At 40.3% G+C, this 17,942-nt stretch overlaps 5 protein-coding genes across 5 annotated transcripts; 4 read left to right on the top strand and 1 right to left on the bottom strand.

Annotated features, from left to right (window-relative positions):
• Positions 1-816: 816 nt before the first annotated feature.
• On the top strand, positions 817-1,939 carry LOC124633504 (prostaglandin reductase 1-like). The gene has a single exon (XM_047168751.1). It carries the CDS (start codon positions 877-879, stop codon positions 1,891-1,893), a length of 1,017 nt encoding a protein of 338 aa, XP_047024707.1. The 5' UTR covers positions 817-876; the 3' UTR covers positions 1,894-1,939.
• A 1,679-nt stretch (positions 1,940-3,618) lies between these two features.
• Positions 3,619-4,775, bottom strand: LOC124633199 (prostaglandin reductase 1-like). The gene has a single exon (XM_047168353.1). The coding sequence runs from the start codon at positions 4,671-4,673 to the stop codon at positions 3,657-3,659; it is 1,017 nt and encodes a 338-aa protein (XP_047024309.1). The 5' UTR covers positions 4,674-4,775; the 3' UTR covers positions 3,619-3,656.
• A 2,329-nt stretch (positions 4,776-7,104) lies between these two features.
• On the top strand, positions 7,105-8,222 carry LOC124633487 (prostaglandin reductase 1-like). Its single transcript, XM_047168726.1, has one exon. It carries the CDS (start codon positions 7,167-7,169, stop codon positions 8,178-8,180), a length of 1,014 nt encoding a protein of 337 aa, XP_047024682.1. The 5' UTR covers positions 7,105-7,166; the 3' UTR covers positions 8,181-8,222.
• Positions 8,223-10,082: 1,860 nt separating this feature from the next.
• Positions 10,083-11,220, top strand: LOC124633358 (prostaglandin reductase 1-like). The gene has a single exon (XM_047168550.1). The coding sequence runs from the start codon at positions 10,141-10,143 to the stop codon at positions 11,143-11,145; it is 1,005 nt and encodes a 334-aa protein (XP_047024506.1). The 5' UTR covers positions 10,083-10,140; the 3' UTR covers positions 11,146-11,220.
• A 5,277-nt stretch (positions 11,221-16,497) lies between these two features.
• On the top strand, positions 16,498-17,698 carry LOC124633393 (prostaglandin reductase 1-like). The gene has a single exon (XM_047168588.1). It carries the CDS (start codon positions 16,638-16,640, stop codon positions 17,640-17,642), a length of 1,005 nt encoding a protein of 334 aa, XP_047024544.1. The 5' UTR covers positions 16,498-16,637; the 3' UTR covers positions 17,643-17,698.
• The last annotated feature ends 244 nt before the right edge of the window (positions 17,699-17,942 follow it).

The raw sequence follows: 17,942 nt of genomic DNA, 5'->3' as shown, positions 1-17,942 counted from the left end.
ACCATTATCTTAACAGTACGGGCAATAAATTCATCATAATAATCCTTATCTCCTACGAGACTCACGCGTTAAATATAAAAACCTAGTAGAAACAAAAACAAAAGCATTAGCAAAGAAAACTTGGTATTAGTTCATACTTAAAATAAAAAATAGAAAGTAATAGTTGGACTCTCGCAACGAGAGTTACACAGGGTTACTTGCAAGTAGACCGCATCCTTTCATGAGGTGAAAGTATCAATACGGACAAATTTGACCATGGGATACACTAGCCAAAAGTTAACCCGTTTCAAGATAATCGAATTTCAAGATCTTTTCTTAAAAAGTCGTCTAGATACACGTATATTTTTTTATGATTAGTCAAAAGTCTCGTTTTTGTGGATTATACGCAGTACTTATGGATCAAATGGGGTGGCGGGACATTTTTTTTTTAACGACGTCAAAAATCATCAAATGACCCCTCTCGCTATGGGTTAGCAGCGGTAAGGGAGTGTCGGACTCTTACTGACTAAAAATCGTCGTGTTCCATCGTAGGCTTTTTATGTACCAGGGCCGCGGTAACTCTTTCGAACAACCCGCAGCCGGGGGGTAGCGGGACTTGGGAATAAAAAAGATGATCTTTTTTTATCTCCTGATGAGTCTTTATATGATGATAGTAGGTAATTCTGTTTCGGTCGGCCGAACAAACGGCTATTGCACAATTTTATTTTGAATTCACTACGATTGATGAGTACCCTAGATATCCTGAAATTTGTCTAATCGTTCGTCTCCTATCTCATGGTGACGCAGCATTAAAGAGTGGATATAAACTGTTGCATTTGTTTGTAAACTCAGTCACTCAGCACGTGTGGAGTTGAGACGTAACAACCAAACAGCACAATGGTGAAGGCACGTAAATACGTCGTCGTAAATGAATTCGACGGTTTACCCAAACGTGAAGACTTCGAAATTGTTGAATACGAGTTACCACCGATCAAGAAAGGAGAAATTCTAGTCAAAGTGGAGTGGGTGAGTGTGGACCCATACATGCGTGTATACAGACCATTTCCAGTTCCATATGATCAAGGCGCTTACCAAGTTGGATTAGTAATAGAATCGAAGGCTTCTAAATACCCCGCTGGTACCCGAGTCCTCTCTCACAAAGGCTGGTGTGACTACGCTATCATCGATACAAATAAGCCTTACTCCGACTCCGACATATTTCCTGAATTCTACAAAATACCTGACCTGAGTGGTTTTTCTAATTCTCTCGCAATTGGAGCAGTGGGCATGCCTGGTGCCTCGGGGTACTTAGGATTTCTGGAGGTTTGTCAACCCAAGGCTGGTGAAACAGTGGTTGTGACGGGGGCTGCTGGAGCGGTCGGCTCGGTAGTCGGACAGATTGCCAAGATCAAGGGCTGCAAGGTCATCGGCTTCGCTGGCTCTGACGAGAAGGTGAAGTGGCTGGAAGAGATCGGCTTCGACAAGGCGATCAACTACAAGACTGCTGACATCAAGACGGCTCTGCAGGAAGCTGCTCCTAACGGTGTTGACTGCTTCTTCGACAATGTTGGTGGTGAAGTCAGTAGTATTATAATATATCAGATGAACCAAGGTGGCAGAGCTGTAGTGGTGGGAAGCATCAGTACCTATAATGGTGATTTTAGTGATATGCCAAAAGCCACTATGCTGCAATTTGCTATACTATCAAAACAATTGAAAATTCAAGGTTTTTCCATTGGGGATCCCGAGGCTAGGAAACGTCAACCAGATGCACATAAACAACTTCTCAAGTGGATAAAAAGTGGACAGTTGAAGGCCAGGGAGCACGTAACTGAGGGTTTTGAGAACCTCTATGATGCTTTCGTTGGAATGTTAAAAGGTGAAAACTTTGGCAAGGCTGTTGTTAAGTTATAATAAGTTTATTAACCAACAAATAAAAAATATAACATAATATATATTACTGGTTCTTTATATTTTTAAAAAAAATCTTATAATCGTTGATAGACTAGGATTCTTCCATAGTTGCAGGTTTGATTTTGATATCACGTTTAGGACTGCATCATAGAGCTTTACTATCGAGATTGATTTGGTTAACTGATCTGGTAAATCAAATCATGTATGTATGTTGTATTTTCGTATGTTTGTAGTATGTTCCAAGAAACAACTCGTAAAACAAAAAAAAAAATAAATGAAAAGATACCTTCACTAATCCTTTTTTATTTCTTTGTGAACCTACAGTTATAAAAATAATTCTTGGAGAATGAGAGACCAACAGCTACCTTTCTATAGATTTTTGCGGATCTTTTCTAATACTGCAATCTTCTTCTTAGCGAGTTGATGGCCCAGTATTTCGCTATGCACACGGCATTATTAGTTGCAGCAAGTAGGTCTTTATGCAGATGGGGCACGCTTTGCAGCACTGAAAATACTGCACCACAAACAATGCGGCACCTTCTGCTAAAACTTTTTTTTTACCGGATGTAGCTATGAGTACGAGCTATGAGAGACTACCTATTCAGATAGGCCTCAGCCTCAATCTCGACCCAGTTAGATACTTGAACAATCCGATACCCCTTGACCAGACTTTATAGCTTCTGAGTAAGATTTCTGAGAAAGCTTTCCGAGCACGAGTTTCGGGTCTATCTATCTATACCGAAAGATGTTTAAATGATATTTTTTTACACATTTGTATAACTTGTTACCACACCCAGGATCTTGTTAGGAGAAATGTTGGTCAGAACTGACACCAATTTTATCTAGGCATAGAAGGTTGCTCAGATAGGCAGTCACTCCATCTAAAACACTGGTACTCAGCTGCTTTTTTATTAAATTGAAAAAAAATATATATATACGTGTAACAATATACCTCTATAATTGCATATTTGTACGCCTCCAGGCATAACATGGCGATCAATTCCCTAAGGGATTTGATCAAATCACGGAGGATGTTAAAATAACAACACGATTTTATCTTGTCCCTAAACAAATCTAGTGAATTGAACAAATCCCTAAATTGGTTCAGCGAAATGAAAAAAAAAAGAACAGTGAATGTATATTTTCATTTAATTTATATAATTATATATTTTTTTGTAAAACGAGTAGTTTCTTGGAACGTATATCTGATAAACCAAACCAATCTCTATAATGAAGCTCTCGACCTCTATGATGCAGTCCTAACTTTATGCCAGGACGTGTTTATCAAAACGTGGTTATCAAAATCAAACCTGCAACTATGGAAAAATCCTGCCCTATCAACGATTGGAAGATCATCATCACCCGAGCCTTTTCCCAAATATGTTGGGGTCGGCTTCCAGTCTAACCGGATGCGGTTGAGTACCTATGTTTTACAAGGAGCGAATGCCTTTCTGCCCTCCTCAACCCAGTTACCCGGGCAATCCAATACTCCATTTGTCCTCCGTTAGCCTGTTGTCAGACTTACTGGCTTCTGCTTGATGTTCAATGATAGCCGGGACCTACAGTTTAACGTGCCCTCCGAAAAACAGTCATTGGTGTCCAAGATTATACTTAGAAAGTACATACAAACTCAGAAAAGTTGCATTGGTACTTGGTACTTGCCTGACCTGGAAATGAACCCACCAAATAGATTATAAGGTAAGATTATCAAATAAAAATAACGAGTAATCAAATATGTCATATTGTTTAATTGTTGACTAATATTATAATTTAACTACAGCCTTGCCAATGTTTTCGCCCTTAAGCACTCCCACAAATGCATCATAAAGGTTCTCAAAACCCTCAGTTATGTGCTCCCTGGCCTTCAACTGTCCACTTTTTATCCACTTGAGAAGTTGTTTATGTGCATCTGGTTGACGTTTCCTAGCCTCGGCATCCTCTATGGAAAAACCTTGAATTTTCAATTGTTTTGATAGTATAGCAAATTGCAACATAGTGACTTTTGGCATGTTACTATAATCATCATTATATATACTGATGCTTCCCACAACTACAACTCTGCCGCCTTGGTTCATCTGATATATTATAATACTACTGACTTCACCACCAACATTGTCAAAGAAGCAGTCAACACCGTTAGGAGCAGCTTCCTGCAGAGCCGTCTTGATGTCAGCAGTCTTGTAGTTGATCGCCTTGTCGAAGCCGATCTCTTCCAGCCACTTCACCTTCTCGTCAGAGCCAGCGAAGCCGATGACCTTGCAGCCCTTGATCTTGGCAATCTGTCCGACTATCGAGCCGACTGCTCCAGCAGCGCCCGTCACAACCACTGTTTCACCAGCCTTGGGTTGACAAACATCCAGAAATCCTAAGTACCCCGAGGCACCAGGCATGCCCACAGCGCCAATTGCGAGAGAATTAGGAAATCCAGTCAGGTCAGGTATTTTGTAGAATTCAGGAAATATGTCGGAGTCGGAGTAAGGATTATTTGTATCGATGATAGCGTAGTCACACCAGCCTTTGTGAGAGAGGACTCGGGTACCAACGGGGTATTTAGAAGCCTTCGATTCTATTACTAATCCAACTTGGTAAGCGCCTTGATCATATGGAACTGGATATGGTCTGTACGAACGCATGTACGGGTCCACACTCACCCACTCCACCTTGACCAGAATCTCTCCATTCTTGATCGGTGGTAACTCGTTTTCAACGATTTCGAAGTCTTCACGTTTGGGTAAACCATCGAATTCCTTTACAACGACGTATTTGCGTGCCTTCACCATTGTGCTGTTCGGTAGTTACGTCTCAACTCCACACGTGCTGAGTGACTGAGCTTACACACAAATGCAACACAGTTTATAGTAATTCACTAATGCGGCGTCATCATGAGAAAAACGAGACTATCATTTGACAGTAAAATTCCACTTCTTAGATACTCTTAATTCTGCGATAGTTCATTATTTCAAGGCCAATTACAATAATCTTTGGAAAAATAAGTGCCCCATCACGTCAAGAAAAATAAATAGTTTCACATTTAATCAGCTCATTTGGGTGGGTCATTCGTCATCTCGACACACTTAACTCACCACGAATGTGTCCAGTTGGTGAAACTCAAAATTTTAACATTTATCATGTCGTCAACTCGACACGTTAAGATTTTGACTCGCGTCCAGTTATCTCGCGTCCTTTTATGTTTTCACCAGCTCGAGACACGTTTTAGACTTTAACCCGATTTCAAGCAAAAAGTACAGTCGACTACATTCATTTTCTGTGTCACAAACATCATTGGCAACTGAACGTCCTTTTCCTCTTGAAACGCGAACATGGATTCCCAAACTCATTCACAACATTTTTATTAAAAAAATCTGTAAAAAAAACTTTAAATTTAAATGCTTTTATCTTATGTGCACTGAAAATTAGAAAAAAAAATAGTTACTGACCTATCAACCTGCGGTCCCGGTCATGTTAGACTAAAATAAAAGCGTGGGGCCCATTAAACTATGTATTGCTGTAATATTTTCTTCTATAATTGACTTCAAGAAGGCGTTCGACACAGTCGACAGACTTGTCGAAGCTGGCGGGTATGGGCTGCACGTTACATACAATGAAGTTCTTCGCCAGTTATCTTCGAGATAGGCGTCAGTATGTCGACTGTGGCGGACAATTCTCGGAGCCCTACTACACAAGATCGGGAGTCAATCAGGGTAGTAATCTGGGACCCCTTATTATTTATTAAAATGGTAAATGATTTACCGTCGGTGGTCAGGTCAACATCCTGTAACTGTTTGCTGATGACCTTAAGTTGTCAGCAGTGATTAAGGACACTGTTGATCGTGACAAGCTGCAGCACGACTTGGATAGTGTCACTGAATGGAGTCGCAGCAATAAGCTGCACTTCAATTTCGTTCACCCGCTCACGAAACCAACAACACCACCAGTACAGCATGAACGGGGAGCTGCTGCAGCGTGTCACGGAGGTGAAGGACTTAGGCATCCACTTCACCAGCGACTTACAGTTTCGCAAACATGTGGTAAGTATTTGCAAGAGGCGTACAGGAATTTCGGATTTATACTGCGTCAGACAAATGACTTTACGAACATCGGTGCATTAAGGGCTTTGTGAAGAGTTATCTGGAATACAATGCGGCCGTCTGGAGTCCGAACGAAATAAGGTACAAGACGATGCTCGAACGGATACAAAATAAATATATCCGATTTATGTATCAGAAAATTTATGGGATATATCCGGGATACCGGTTACTGTACCCCACCTTATTCTGCCTCGGTATGGTGGGGTACTATAAATTGGAAGTTAGGCGTGAAGTGGCATTAGCCACTTATGTCTTGAAAGTGATGAGAGGTGTCATCGTCATCGTCAGACATGTCATGTAACTTTAGATATTAACACTCAATAACCAGCCGGCTCATGACGGGTCACCAGCGAACGCCGAGCTCATGATCTACCAAAGTATAAAGATATGCTTTGCCATAGGTAGGTTTTCAGAGGGGCCCACGTTTTTATTTTGAGTTTTTTCACGTTTTTAGTTTACAAACAAACTCAATACACTTTATAGTAATTGAATAGTGCAACGTCATCGTGAGACTATGATGAGACTGCATTTCGACTAGATGCCCCCATCTAGATATTTATTATTAGTGATCAGATACAAACCGGATTTTAAAATATTTAGATATGAATTATCTATATATATCTCCGTAGATTATCAAACGAAAATATATTTAGATTGTTTGTTTGTTTGTTTTCATTGACTAGGCAATAACATGATATACATATATTCATGTCTTGACGTTTAGGAGGTTGTGCAAACGAAATTCTTCTAAAGTGTGCCAAAACGTGTTGGAATCACAAGGAAACTAGGGTCCATTTATTTCTACAAAAATCCATCTTTCCTAGGGTCGTGCGTGACTGATTCACAGCTTCAAGACAAGTTATTAAAAAAATCACACTCACCTCCATCAATTGTCTGATATATGTTTGGAATACTTTCCCTAACCCAAATAGGCTGATTAAATACTGTGAAACTGTTTTCCTTGACGTGATTGGGCACTTATAAAAATAAAGATTATTGTGATTGGCCTCGAAATCGCAGAATGAAGAGTATCTAAGAAGTGGAATTTTACTGTCGAATGATAGTCTCGTTTGCCTCATGATGACGCAGCATTATATAATGAAGGACTATAAACTGTGTTGCATTTGTTTGTAAGCTCATTCATTCAGCACGTGTGGAGTTGAGACGTAACAATCGAACAGCACAATGGTGAAGGCACGCAAATACGTCGTCGTAAAGGACTTCGACGGTTTACCCAAACGTGAAGATTTCGAAATTGTTGAATACGAGTTACCACCGATCAAGAATGGAGAGATTCTGGTCAAAGTCGAGTGGGTGAGTGTGGACCCGTACATGCGTCTGGTCAAACCAAACCCTGTTCCGTACGATCTACCTGCTTTTCAAGTCGGATTAGTAGTAGAATCGAAGTCCCCTAAATACCCAGTTGGAACCCGAATCGTCTCCCACAAAGGCTGGCGTGACTACGTAATTATTGATACAAACAAGCCTTACTCTGACTCGGAAATGTTTAGTCAACTGTACAAATTGCCCGACTTAAGCGGTTTTCCTAATTCTCTCGCAATTGGCGCAGTGGGCATGCCTGGTGCCTCCGCGTACTTAGGATTTTTGGATGTTTGTCAACCCAAGGCTGGTGAAACAGTGGTTGTGACGGGCGCTGCTGGAGCGGTCGGCTCGGTAGTCGGCCAGATTGCTAAGATCAAGGGCTGCAAGGTCATCGGCTTCGCTGGCTCTGACGAGAAGGTGAAGTGGCTGGAAGAGATCGGCTTCGACAAGGCGATCAACTACAAGACTGCTGACATCAAGACGGCTCTGCAGGAAGCTGCTCCTAACGGTGTTGACTGCTTCTTCGACAATGTTGGTGGTGAAGTCAGTAGTATTATAATATATCAGATGAATCAACGTGGCCGAGGAGTAGTTGTTGGAAGTATCAGTGCCTATAATGAAGACTTTAGTAACCTGCCAAAAGCCACTATGTTGCAATTTCCCATATTATCGAAACAATTGAAAATTCAAGGTTTTTCAATAACGGAGTGTGATTTGAATCGTCAATTTGAAGCACATAAGGAACTTTCCAAGTGGATACGGAGTGGACAGTTGAAGGCCAAGGAGCACGTAACTGAGGGTTTTGAAAAACTTTATGACGCATTTGTGGGAATGTTGAAAGGTGAAAATTTTGGTAAGGCAGTTGTGAAATTGTAAGTCTATTATTAATTTAATAATAAATAAAAAGTTTATGGGTTATTTTTTTTGTTTCAAATTAAGTTGATGCCTGTATTTCTTCGTAGTTTTTAAACACTTAAACACTGGTGCTTAAAAAGTGGCACTAAAAACCCTCAGTAGGTTAGAACCTTAACATCTATGAGACGCAGCTACAGTCATACCTGTAAGGTACCATACCTAAGAACAAAAATCGAGGTAATAATATTCGTTATAAGGTCACACTCGACAGTCGAAACTAATTTATTTCATTAGGCCAACAGGGGGTGTCTTAGCTTTTTGGTGCAGGACGCCTCAGACTCAGGAGCGCTCCAGGACTATGAAATGAAAATACATTGACGTTACACCCGTGTTATGAACCCAGGTGCTAGATTTATGTATAGGCCTAGGAGCAGCAGATATCAGAACAGAATGTCAGTATCACACTGTTAACCCACCCTGAACCCATAGCCAGCTACGTCCATGCCCAAAACCGTAGTTTATAATATTTAGCTCGTCATCTTTTTTTAGTAAGCGCCTTATAAATTTTTCGAGCATTTGATCAGTCACCGCACCGCACAATATCCGAAAAAAAAAATTATACATTTGCGTGAGCTGCTTTTATAATAGTTGTCTTGATTTATATTTCAGTTAACGCTTAACAACCCACAAGTGTCTCGCGGACACATTTTTGCGTTTATGTTTTCATAAAAACGAAAGTAGGTATTTATTTTTATGAATCGGCCTTTTATCTAATTTATCACCAATGATTTACGAATCTAAATGTGCAATGAAAATATTTGTAACATGAATAGTTTATTATTTTTGGTCAATAAACGAAAATAGTACTTCATCAACTCACAAGTGTCCAACAGACACAGTAACATTCTGTTTGATTCGAGTGTGAAAGTAAATTGTTTTTTATTTACATTTACTTATCTTATGGTGTCGGGTGCCATGCAAGATGTGGCAGGGTCAAATCGGGAAGCTACTCAATCATCTGAAGGAAGAAGCGTTGTTATATTTGCCCTACGAAATTATCATTCTTTTGCTTTGTCATACCTTACCTACATTTATAAAGTGTCCGTTGGACACTACTGGTCAGTTACGTCACAAAAGCATTCTGGATAGTTAAGTGTTTAATCCTAGTTTAATAATCATTCAACGCCTGCTACAAAAGTTACTAAATGTCAAAAATCAACGTTGAGCAAATGGTTGCTGTTAGTTATTGTAGTCTAAACAGTAAACACCCATAAAAGAGGCTTTGGATAGAAGTGGAATCTAGCTTAATGGGACCTTAAGGTGACTAAGCTTCAGCCTTCTCTGTCTGTATATATTATCTTATGCATCGTAGTAGTTAATTAATGAAAGTATTGTTTTTTACGTGTCCAAGTAAAAAGTTGGAGTTTAGAATAAAAATATAAGACATGACCACTGATAGCCTTGGCCTTAAACTGAATCTGATAATTTGATATATTTATAATCTAAGTATGTATAATAGCGATTTTTCTTTTTCTGACATTGAAGTGTGTTTATCAAAGAAAGAGTTAATCAGTACCTGTTGTACATTTTTATCAGTCTGTTTTACATTTCATTTGATAAACGTTGACCTTCGAACGTGATTTGAGCATTGTATACATACAGGACAAAGTCAAACTTTGATACCTTGTCAAACTGGTTTTGCTTGCTTGTTTTTAAACATTTCCACTTTTTTAAGTATTTTATTAGCAAGTAGTTTACTAGCATATTACAGGAATAGAATATGCATATTAAAAAATCTTGAAACACATATCAGCACCTAACTTCTGCTATCTCATTGATGGAGCTTCCGATAATATGACGCGCTCTATCGCTCGCGTGATTCACGGTGACTTATCATTAATGAAGTATATAGATACTGCTTATGTCTGACTTGTTTATAAACTTAGTCGCCCCGCACACCGCGCGAACGTAACACATCATAATGGTGAAAGCACGGAAATACGTCGTCAAAAAACACTTCGAAGGTTTACCAAAACGTGAAGATTTCGAAATAGTGGAATACGAGCTACCACCAATCAAGAATGGAGAGATTCTTGTCAAAGTTGAGTGGGTGAGTGTGGACCCGTACATGCGTGCCTACAATTCACGATACCCCACACCGTACGACCAGTTCGGTTTCCAAGTCGGCTTGGTAGAAGATTCCAAGGACCCCAGATATCCAGTCGGGACCAGAGTCGTCTCCCACAAAGGATGGTGTGACTATACTATCATCGATCCCAACGACAAAAATCCGGCTGCTGGGCAAGTGTATAAGTTGCCGAACTTGAACGGTTTGTCGAATTCATTGGGAGTTGGCGCAGTGGGCATGCCTGGTGCCACCGCTTATTTTGGATTTTTGGAAATTTGTCAGCCCAAAGCCGGTGAGACAGTGGTTGTGACGGGCGCTGCTGGAGCAGTCGGCTCGCTAGTCGGACAGATTGCTAAGATCAAGGGCTGCAAGGTCATCGGCTTCGCTGGCTCTGACGATAAGGTGAAGTGGCTGGAGGAGATCGGATTCGACAAGGCGATCAACTACAAGACTGCTGACGTAACCGCGGCGCTCAAAGAAGCTGCTCCCAAGGGAGTCGATTGCTACTTCGACAATGTTGGCGGTGAGCTCAGCAGTATTATTATCAACCAGATGAATGACTTCGGCAGGGTATCAGTTTGTGGCAGCATCAGTTCATACAACGCGGATCCTGCTAACGTGCCCAAGGCACCTATCCTACAACCCGCTTTAGTGTTCAAACAATTGAAAATCGAAGGCTTCCTTGTGTGGCGTTGGATGAACCGCCAGTCGGAGGCACATACACAACTTATCAAGTGGATACAAAGTGGTCAGCTGAAGCCTAGAGAACACATCACTGAAGGTTTCGAAAACATCTTCGATGCTTTTCTGGGAATATTGAACGGGGAAAATGTTGGAAAGGCTGTTGTTAAATTATAAGTTTTTTTTATAAATTCTACTCATGTTAATCCAATGTGTTGATCAGTGACATTAAAGATCATGTTTTATGTTGTTTTCAATGTTTTATTTGTCAGGCTATTTAAAAATCCCATGTAAAGACTTTGGTACACAATATTACGTAGGAAGATTTCCCAACGAATTGCTAATTAATTTAACACGGCTATTCGTTCTCTCTTTGTATTTGGTCATCTAGTTATCATTTTAGTTTAGCGAAATTATATCTACCAGTTACTTTGAACAATGGACATTTAATAATACAACTCCATACTTCTCACCAAATATGTTAAATGCCTTTGCTTCTGTGTAAATATATTCAAAAACATTGTGCAATAGAGTTTATTTACCATCTTAATGTAAACTGAACCGAATGATAAGTAGGCACCTAGAACCTATGTCAGGCGATATGCAATGACCGGTTTGTTCCCACTAGTTCTACTGCTTAGTTCTACCGTAGAACTAATGGGAACTTTTTTTCCCACTAGTTCTACTATTTGAGGTTTAACAAAATAGTAGAACTAGTGGGAATTATGGTTTTTATTGATATTCCCACTAGTTCCACTGAACATTTGCAGTAGAACTAATGGGACATTTTGTTCTACTAGACAGAAGAAGTACAGTCGACGGCCTGGGTGGTTATCTGTAGTTGTGATTTTTTTCAGAGCTCAAAATCGATAACAATCAGAATAACTTAGATTTTTTTCATGAATTGCAACAAAAAATAAATGTTTTTCATTATAAAAGTACTTGGACAGCAGACATGAAGAGGAGCTAGGTGGTGTTTGAAATCAGACATTGATATTCATCTACAACACTACTAATTAAAAGACATTGTTTATAATAATACACATTGAATAGCAATGTAAGTAAACAATAACGCAAAAATTACTTTGAAGAGACTGACTATTTGAACTGCAGCCCTATGATTTAGGCAAAAAAATAACAAATAAATAAAAATAATCTTTTAAAAAAACACAATAATTCGGACATTTACCGTCGTACCACAAAAAAATTTAAACGTCTGTTGAACACTTGTATAAATGACAAACGACGTTGAAATAAGGTCCCTTTCGTAGCCACACTTTTTTAGACAAGTGTTCAACAGATGTTTAACTTTTTGTATTAATACTGTTAGTTTCAAACACAACACTCACATCAAACTAACAAAATCAAAATCAAAAAATCTAAAATCATTTATTCAAACTTGGCTGCAAGACAGCACTTTTTGAACGCTAGGAATTTACAATAGACAGCCCCCAAAACGCCCGCCCTTCACCACTTCCTATGTGTTTTTGCTGGGAAGAAGAAGTGGCGCTACAAACTCCCCAGCAACACATGTCTGTCTGTAGGTTAGAAGAACCTTTTAACTAAACTGACTTTAGTGTGTTTTTTTTAATCAATGTGTCAAATACCACCATAGAGGTGTTATAAAATTTTATAACACCTCCACCTGTTTAAAAATCAGAAGAACAAAAAGATTAACTAGCTCCTCTTCATTTCTGCTATCCTAGTACTTTTATAAAGAAAAACATTAGATTTTTATTGAAAGTAATGAAAAAAATCTAAGTTATTCTGCCTGCTATCGATTTTGAACTCCAAAAAAAATCACAACTATCGGCCGTCGACTGTATTTCTTCTGTCTAGTAGAACAAAATTATGTCCCATTAGTTCTACTGCCAATGTTCAGTGGAACTAGTGGGAATACCAATAAAAACCATAATTCCCACTAGTTCTACTATTTTGTTACACCTCAAATAGTAGAACTAGTGGGAAAAAAAGTTCCCATTAGTTCTACGGTAGAACTAAGCAGTAGAACTAGTGGGAACAAACCCAATGACCGGTCTTTAAATTGATAAATGGACAGATATCAAGCTATATTTGGAGTTAACCACAGGGTCTATTTGAATGCTATCTGCCGGTCACTGCGGTAACTACGTGACTTGCTATAGGTACTTGGTATGAACGCTATGTTACGTAACATCCAAAGTTTACAATAACAAATATCTATCTATCTTTAATAATATCTCCGATCAACTCTACGGTATCTTATCTAGTCGTGGTTCCATAATAATAAATCTAAACAGCGAAATTGTAAAAATACCGTAAGTATTTAGGATGGGTTATTCCCGCCCGGTAACACCCTTTCGTGAACACTATGGACTTTTTTTTCTACTTTCCCGGGATTGGTATTATCTATACTGATATCAATAGAGCCACCTTCTCTTTTATTACCCTACATCCTATACCCTCCTTCTTTTAGAATTTGTAACAAAGTACTTAGTATCTCTCTTATTGCTTTCCTGAAGCCGAGTCCAGCAAAAAATCGTCGGTGCTATTTAGGACAGAAAAACCTACATCCAACATCACATAACACCTTTACCTAGTTCTTCAAAATTAATTCATTACTTATCAATCACGCATTCGATAGTGAGATAATCATAATTATCATTTATGTAAGCTTAGCTTCAGTACTCAGAGGCATATAATGCAAATCATTACAAATAGGTACGTAGGTATACTTACCTACTTATCATCAATAAAATATGGTGCCAAGCCAAAGCCACGCTTGCAACTAGGGCTGCCATCCGTCCGGGTTTCCCCGGATTTGTCCTCGTTTGGAGGCCGTGCGGGGGCCGTCCGAGCGGGGTTTCAAGAAGTGGGGGGAAACCCGGACACTTTTCATGTAAGGAAGCACCTCATTGAATTTAAGTATATGTTAATAGTAAAGTTCGGTTACAAATTAGGTTCGGGGGAAAAATGCGATTTACGCCAAATTTCCGGGTTTTTTAAATGTTTGTCCGGGTTTGGCGAAATTCGAGATGGCAGCCCTACTTGCAACGCGTGTTTTAAGTAAATCTGTTAAGACAAAAAGTGTTTGCATTATTTTTATCAGAGAGATTTTAATGAGTGTTAATTTTGTCAAAGATTACTATTATATACTAGCTTCCGCTCGCGGCTCCGGCCGCGTGGTGTGTTGATAAAAAGTAGCCTATGTGTTAATCCAGGGTATCACCTGTCTACATACCAAATTTCAACCAGATCGGTCTAGCCGTTTTTGCGTGAAAGAATAACAAACATACATCCATACAATCTCACAAACTTTCACATTTGTAATGTTAAATGGGTTATAGGTAGTTATGTAACTACTTTTGGTTTCAAGTGAAGTGTCTCGCATGACCTCGAACTTGACTGTAGCACGTGTAGACCAATGTCGGGTCATTGTCGTCCCCCGCAACGTAACTAGTAATAGATTGGTTAAAGTACACCTAACTATTATATATATCCATCATCCCTGAATCTCCACTTCGGAAAAGAGTGTTGAAGATGGAACAACTCATAGTTTCTTTGTCGGTCTGCTGCGGTTTCATGTGAAACGAGTCATTTTCCGGCTGTTTCACCGGCGTACTATAGGAACTATTGCCCGTAGAAGACCCTGGAGACATTTGTGTACCGGCGCCGCAGCTAACTCTTTCGAACAATACCTACCGCGGGTTTGGCCCTAAACTACCCTAGACTACAAGTTTGCTGAATGCCCTTTGAGGTGCGCGTCGAACTACGAACACCGAACCAAGATGGGACAGTCGTCACTAGACGGACGGACGGCGAGCTACCCATTACTCACCGTCCACAGACCTACGCCTACTACGGCCGGTGGTCTTAGCCCGCTCGTAGCGTTGTCCATTTCCACTTCTGCCGTGGCCCACACTGAGATGTGAAGATCTCTCCCACAGAATAACTCTTTCCTACACATAACCGCTTCACTAACATGACCGCTTCACAGATGAAGCTGACTAGGTACATTCCATCCTCTCCCGCACCGGACTATGGCTTGAACCGAATCCAATGAGTCGCAAATGGTCACACGTACGTCATTGCTCTTCCCAGGGGCCCGATTCTCCTAATTTTACTTAAGCGACATACGATTCACGTTCGACTCGGTTCGACTGAAATCCAATCCCGACTCGATTACGATTGATGCGTACGTTCCGCTATTTTTTCTTTGAAATAAACGTTTTTATCCTTTTCTTTTCTGTCATTCAATAATGAATCATTTTGTCTGCAAATGATTTACGATTGCAATATGATTGTAGAGCAAACTAACATGTAGACCAAAATCACCAAAATAGCAGACCAATCGCAAACCAAACGAATGTCGTTGGAATACGATTGGTCTTATATTAGTAGCAGAATGCCCGATATGGTTAAAACTGCTATTGCGATCATATTGCGATTCGATTTCTATTCGATTTTGACATTATTAACTTAGGAGAATCGGGCCCCAGGTTGCAGACTTCTACCCAATGTGCGCTCCTTCGTGTTGGATGCGTACCTGCCGCTATCCGAGCCCTAACTGAACTGAATCTGAACAAATATATATTTTTTTACTAATTTAATCAGTCATCTAAGTCTAAGAAATAGGAGCTGATAACGTAAATTATCGTTACGTTCGTGTACGTTACCTACTCTAAACCGCAGTAATTTATATAAGTACCTACTAATCACAGGCAAGTATTATGTAGTATGTTATGATTACTTGCAAGTTTATTTATGTACCTACACATATGCGTAAGTCACATGATGACTGATCAATTTCTTAGAAAACGTTTACTTGATGAATGGGGCAAAATGTATGGGTATGAAAAGAAGATCAACTTTATAGCATTATAGGAACCGGAGAATTATAGAAACAAGCCACCACACACTTCTCAGGGTTTCAGGGCCGCCGCTGCCGATTGCAGAGACGAGGACACGGCGCGGCGGCGGTGCCTCCCAGGCAGGGCACACCTGGACTATGTGCTGTGCTCCACCGTGTCCTCAGGGCTGTCCGCACAATGGTGACACCCGGGCGCCACCTCACGACCGATCTGATGTAGGTACCTCCCGAGGCCACCAAACAGACCTTAGAGTACAATTGATTTCGATTCACAACCCTGCAAACCATTTTTACCCTTGGAATGTGCTCTATTCGTTACGAATACTTAAAATAGATCCATAATTACCTATATGGGTAGATACTTATCCTAGGTCCTAAAATACCTAAACTTAAAATATGTATTTCCCTACAAGCTTCCACTCGCGGTTTCACCTGCGTCCCGAGATATTTACTTTCCGTAGCCGGATGGTGATAAAAATCTACCTATCCTATGTCCTTTTCCCGGGTATGTATCTGTCTCCCCTCTAATTTTCAGCTTAAACGGTTAAGCCATTCTTGAGTTATATAATGTGTATCTAACACGACTTTTTTATATATATAGATTAAGCGGGAAAACCACGCTGGTACCGATAACGTATAAGTAATTATGATATCAGAAACTGCTAACTTGTGACACATAACAGTATCCTTATCTCATTCATCGCTCAGCCACCACTGGGAGAGTTACAGTGACAACGCACTACTGAGAAAACACATAAAAACTACGTTCTATTGTTTGTAAACTCAGTCACTCGACACGTTTCCTCAACGAAACATCACAATGGTGAAGGCACGCAAATACGTCGTCAAGAAAGTCTTCGAAGGTTTGCCCAAACGAGAAGACTTCGAAATTGTTGAATACGAGTTACCACCGATCAGGAATGGAGAGATCCTAGTTAAAGCTGAGTGGGTGAGTGTGGACCCATACATGCGTGCCTACAATGTACGATTCCCGATTCCATACGACCAGTTCGGCTATCAAGTCGGTGTAGTTGAAGATTCAAAGGATCCTAGATTCCCAGTTGGCACCAGAGTCGTCTCCCATACAGGATGGTGTGACTATAGCATAATAGACACAAATGAACCCCAGCCTCCAGCGGGAAAGGTGTACAAATTACCAAACTTGCACGGTTTGTCGAATTCCTTGGGAGTCGGTGCAGTTGGGATGCCTGGTACTACAGCTTACTTCGCTTTTCTGGAAATTTGTAAGCCTAAAGCTGGTGAAACAGTGGTTGTGACGGGCGCTGCTGGAGCGGTCGGCTCGCTGGTCGGACAGATTGCCAAAATCAAGGGCTGCAAGGTCATCGGCTTCGCTGGCTCTGACGAGAAGGTGAAGTGGCTGGAAGAGATAGGCTTTGACAAGGCGATCAACTACAAGACTGCTGACATCAAGACGGCTCTCCAGGAAGCTGCTCCTAACGGTGTAGACTGCTTCTTCGACAATGTTGGTGGTGAAGTCAGCAGCTCAGTCATATACCAGATGAACGACTTCGGCAGAGTAGCAGTTGTCGGCAGCATCAGTTCATACAATGAGAGTCCTACTAATATTCCCAAAGCTACCATTCTACAACCCGTCGTAGTTGCCAAAGAATTAACAATTGCAGGTTTTCGAGTTTGGCAGGCCCTTCACCGCCAATCTGATGCACATAATCCACTAATCAAGTGGATACAGAGTGGAGAGTTGAAGCCCAGAGAACACATCACTGAAGGTTTCGAAAATATCTACGACGCTTTTGTAGGAATGTTGAAAGGTGAAAATTTCGGTAAAGCTGTTGTTAAATTATAAGTTCATTATTCAAAATTGCTGTTATCTAGTCAAATAAAAGTGTTGTTTATTCTTAATTCAGTAGGTATTTTATTTTACTGTCATCCCACTTCTAATGAAAGTCTTTCATGAACCTGGTTCTCTAAAATAATTGTGTCACGGTAGTTTCGTTGAATCAACATCACTAACTGGATCAGTGGTGATTAACCGATTAGAGCGTCCCACGATAAGTGAATTCACTGCCTTGCAAACGAGAATAAACGCTGACAAGGAACAATTTGGTGATGCTGTCGATTGTCGCCATAATGAGTCGTTAGGATT

Source organism: Helicoverpa zea, chromosome 9, assembly GCF_022581195.2.
Source record: "Helicoverpa zea isolate HzStark_Cry1AcR chromosome 9, ilHelZeax1.1, whole genome shotgun sequence".
Taxonomy (NCBI): Eukaryota; Metazoa; Arthropoda; class Insecta; order Lepidoptera; family Noctuidae; genus Helicoverpa; species Helicoverpa zea.
The sequence above is the reverse complement of the archived record's forward strand: the minus strand, read 5'-3'. Positions and strand labels throughout refer to the sequence as shown.

What these genes read in the sequence shown, in the direction of transcription:
- LOC124633199 (XM_047168353.1), bottom strand. Translation starts at nt 4,673, where the DNA reads ATGGTGAAGGCACGCAAATACGTCGTTGTAAAGGAATTCGATGGTTTA.
- LOC124633504 (XM_047168751.1), top strand. Translation starts at nt 877, where the DNA reads ATGGTGAAGGCACGTAAATACGTCGTCGTAAATGAATTCGACGGTTTA.
- LOC124633393 (XM_047168588.1), top strand. Translation starts at nt 16,638, where the DNA reads ATGGTGAAGGCACGCAAATACGTCGTCAAGAAAGTCTTCGAAGGTTTG.
- LOC124633358 (XM_047168550.1), top strand. Translation starts at nt 10,141, where the DNA reads ATGGTGAAAGCACGGAAATACGTCGTCAAAAAACACTTCGAAGGTTTA.
- LOC124633487 (XM_047168726.1), top strand. Translation starts at nt 7,167, where the DNA reads ATGGTGAAGGCACGCAAATACGTCGTCGTAAAGGACTTCGACGGTTTA.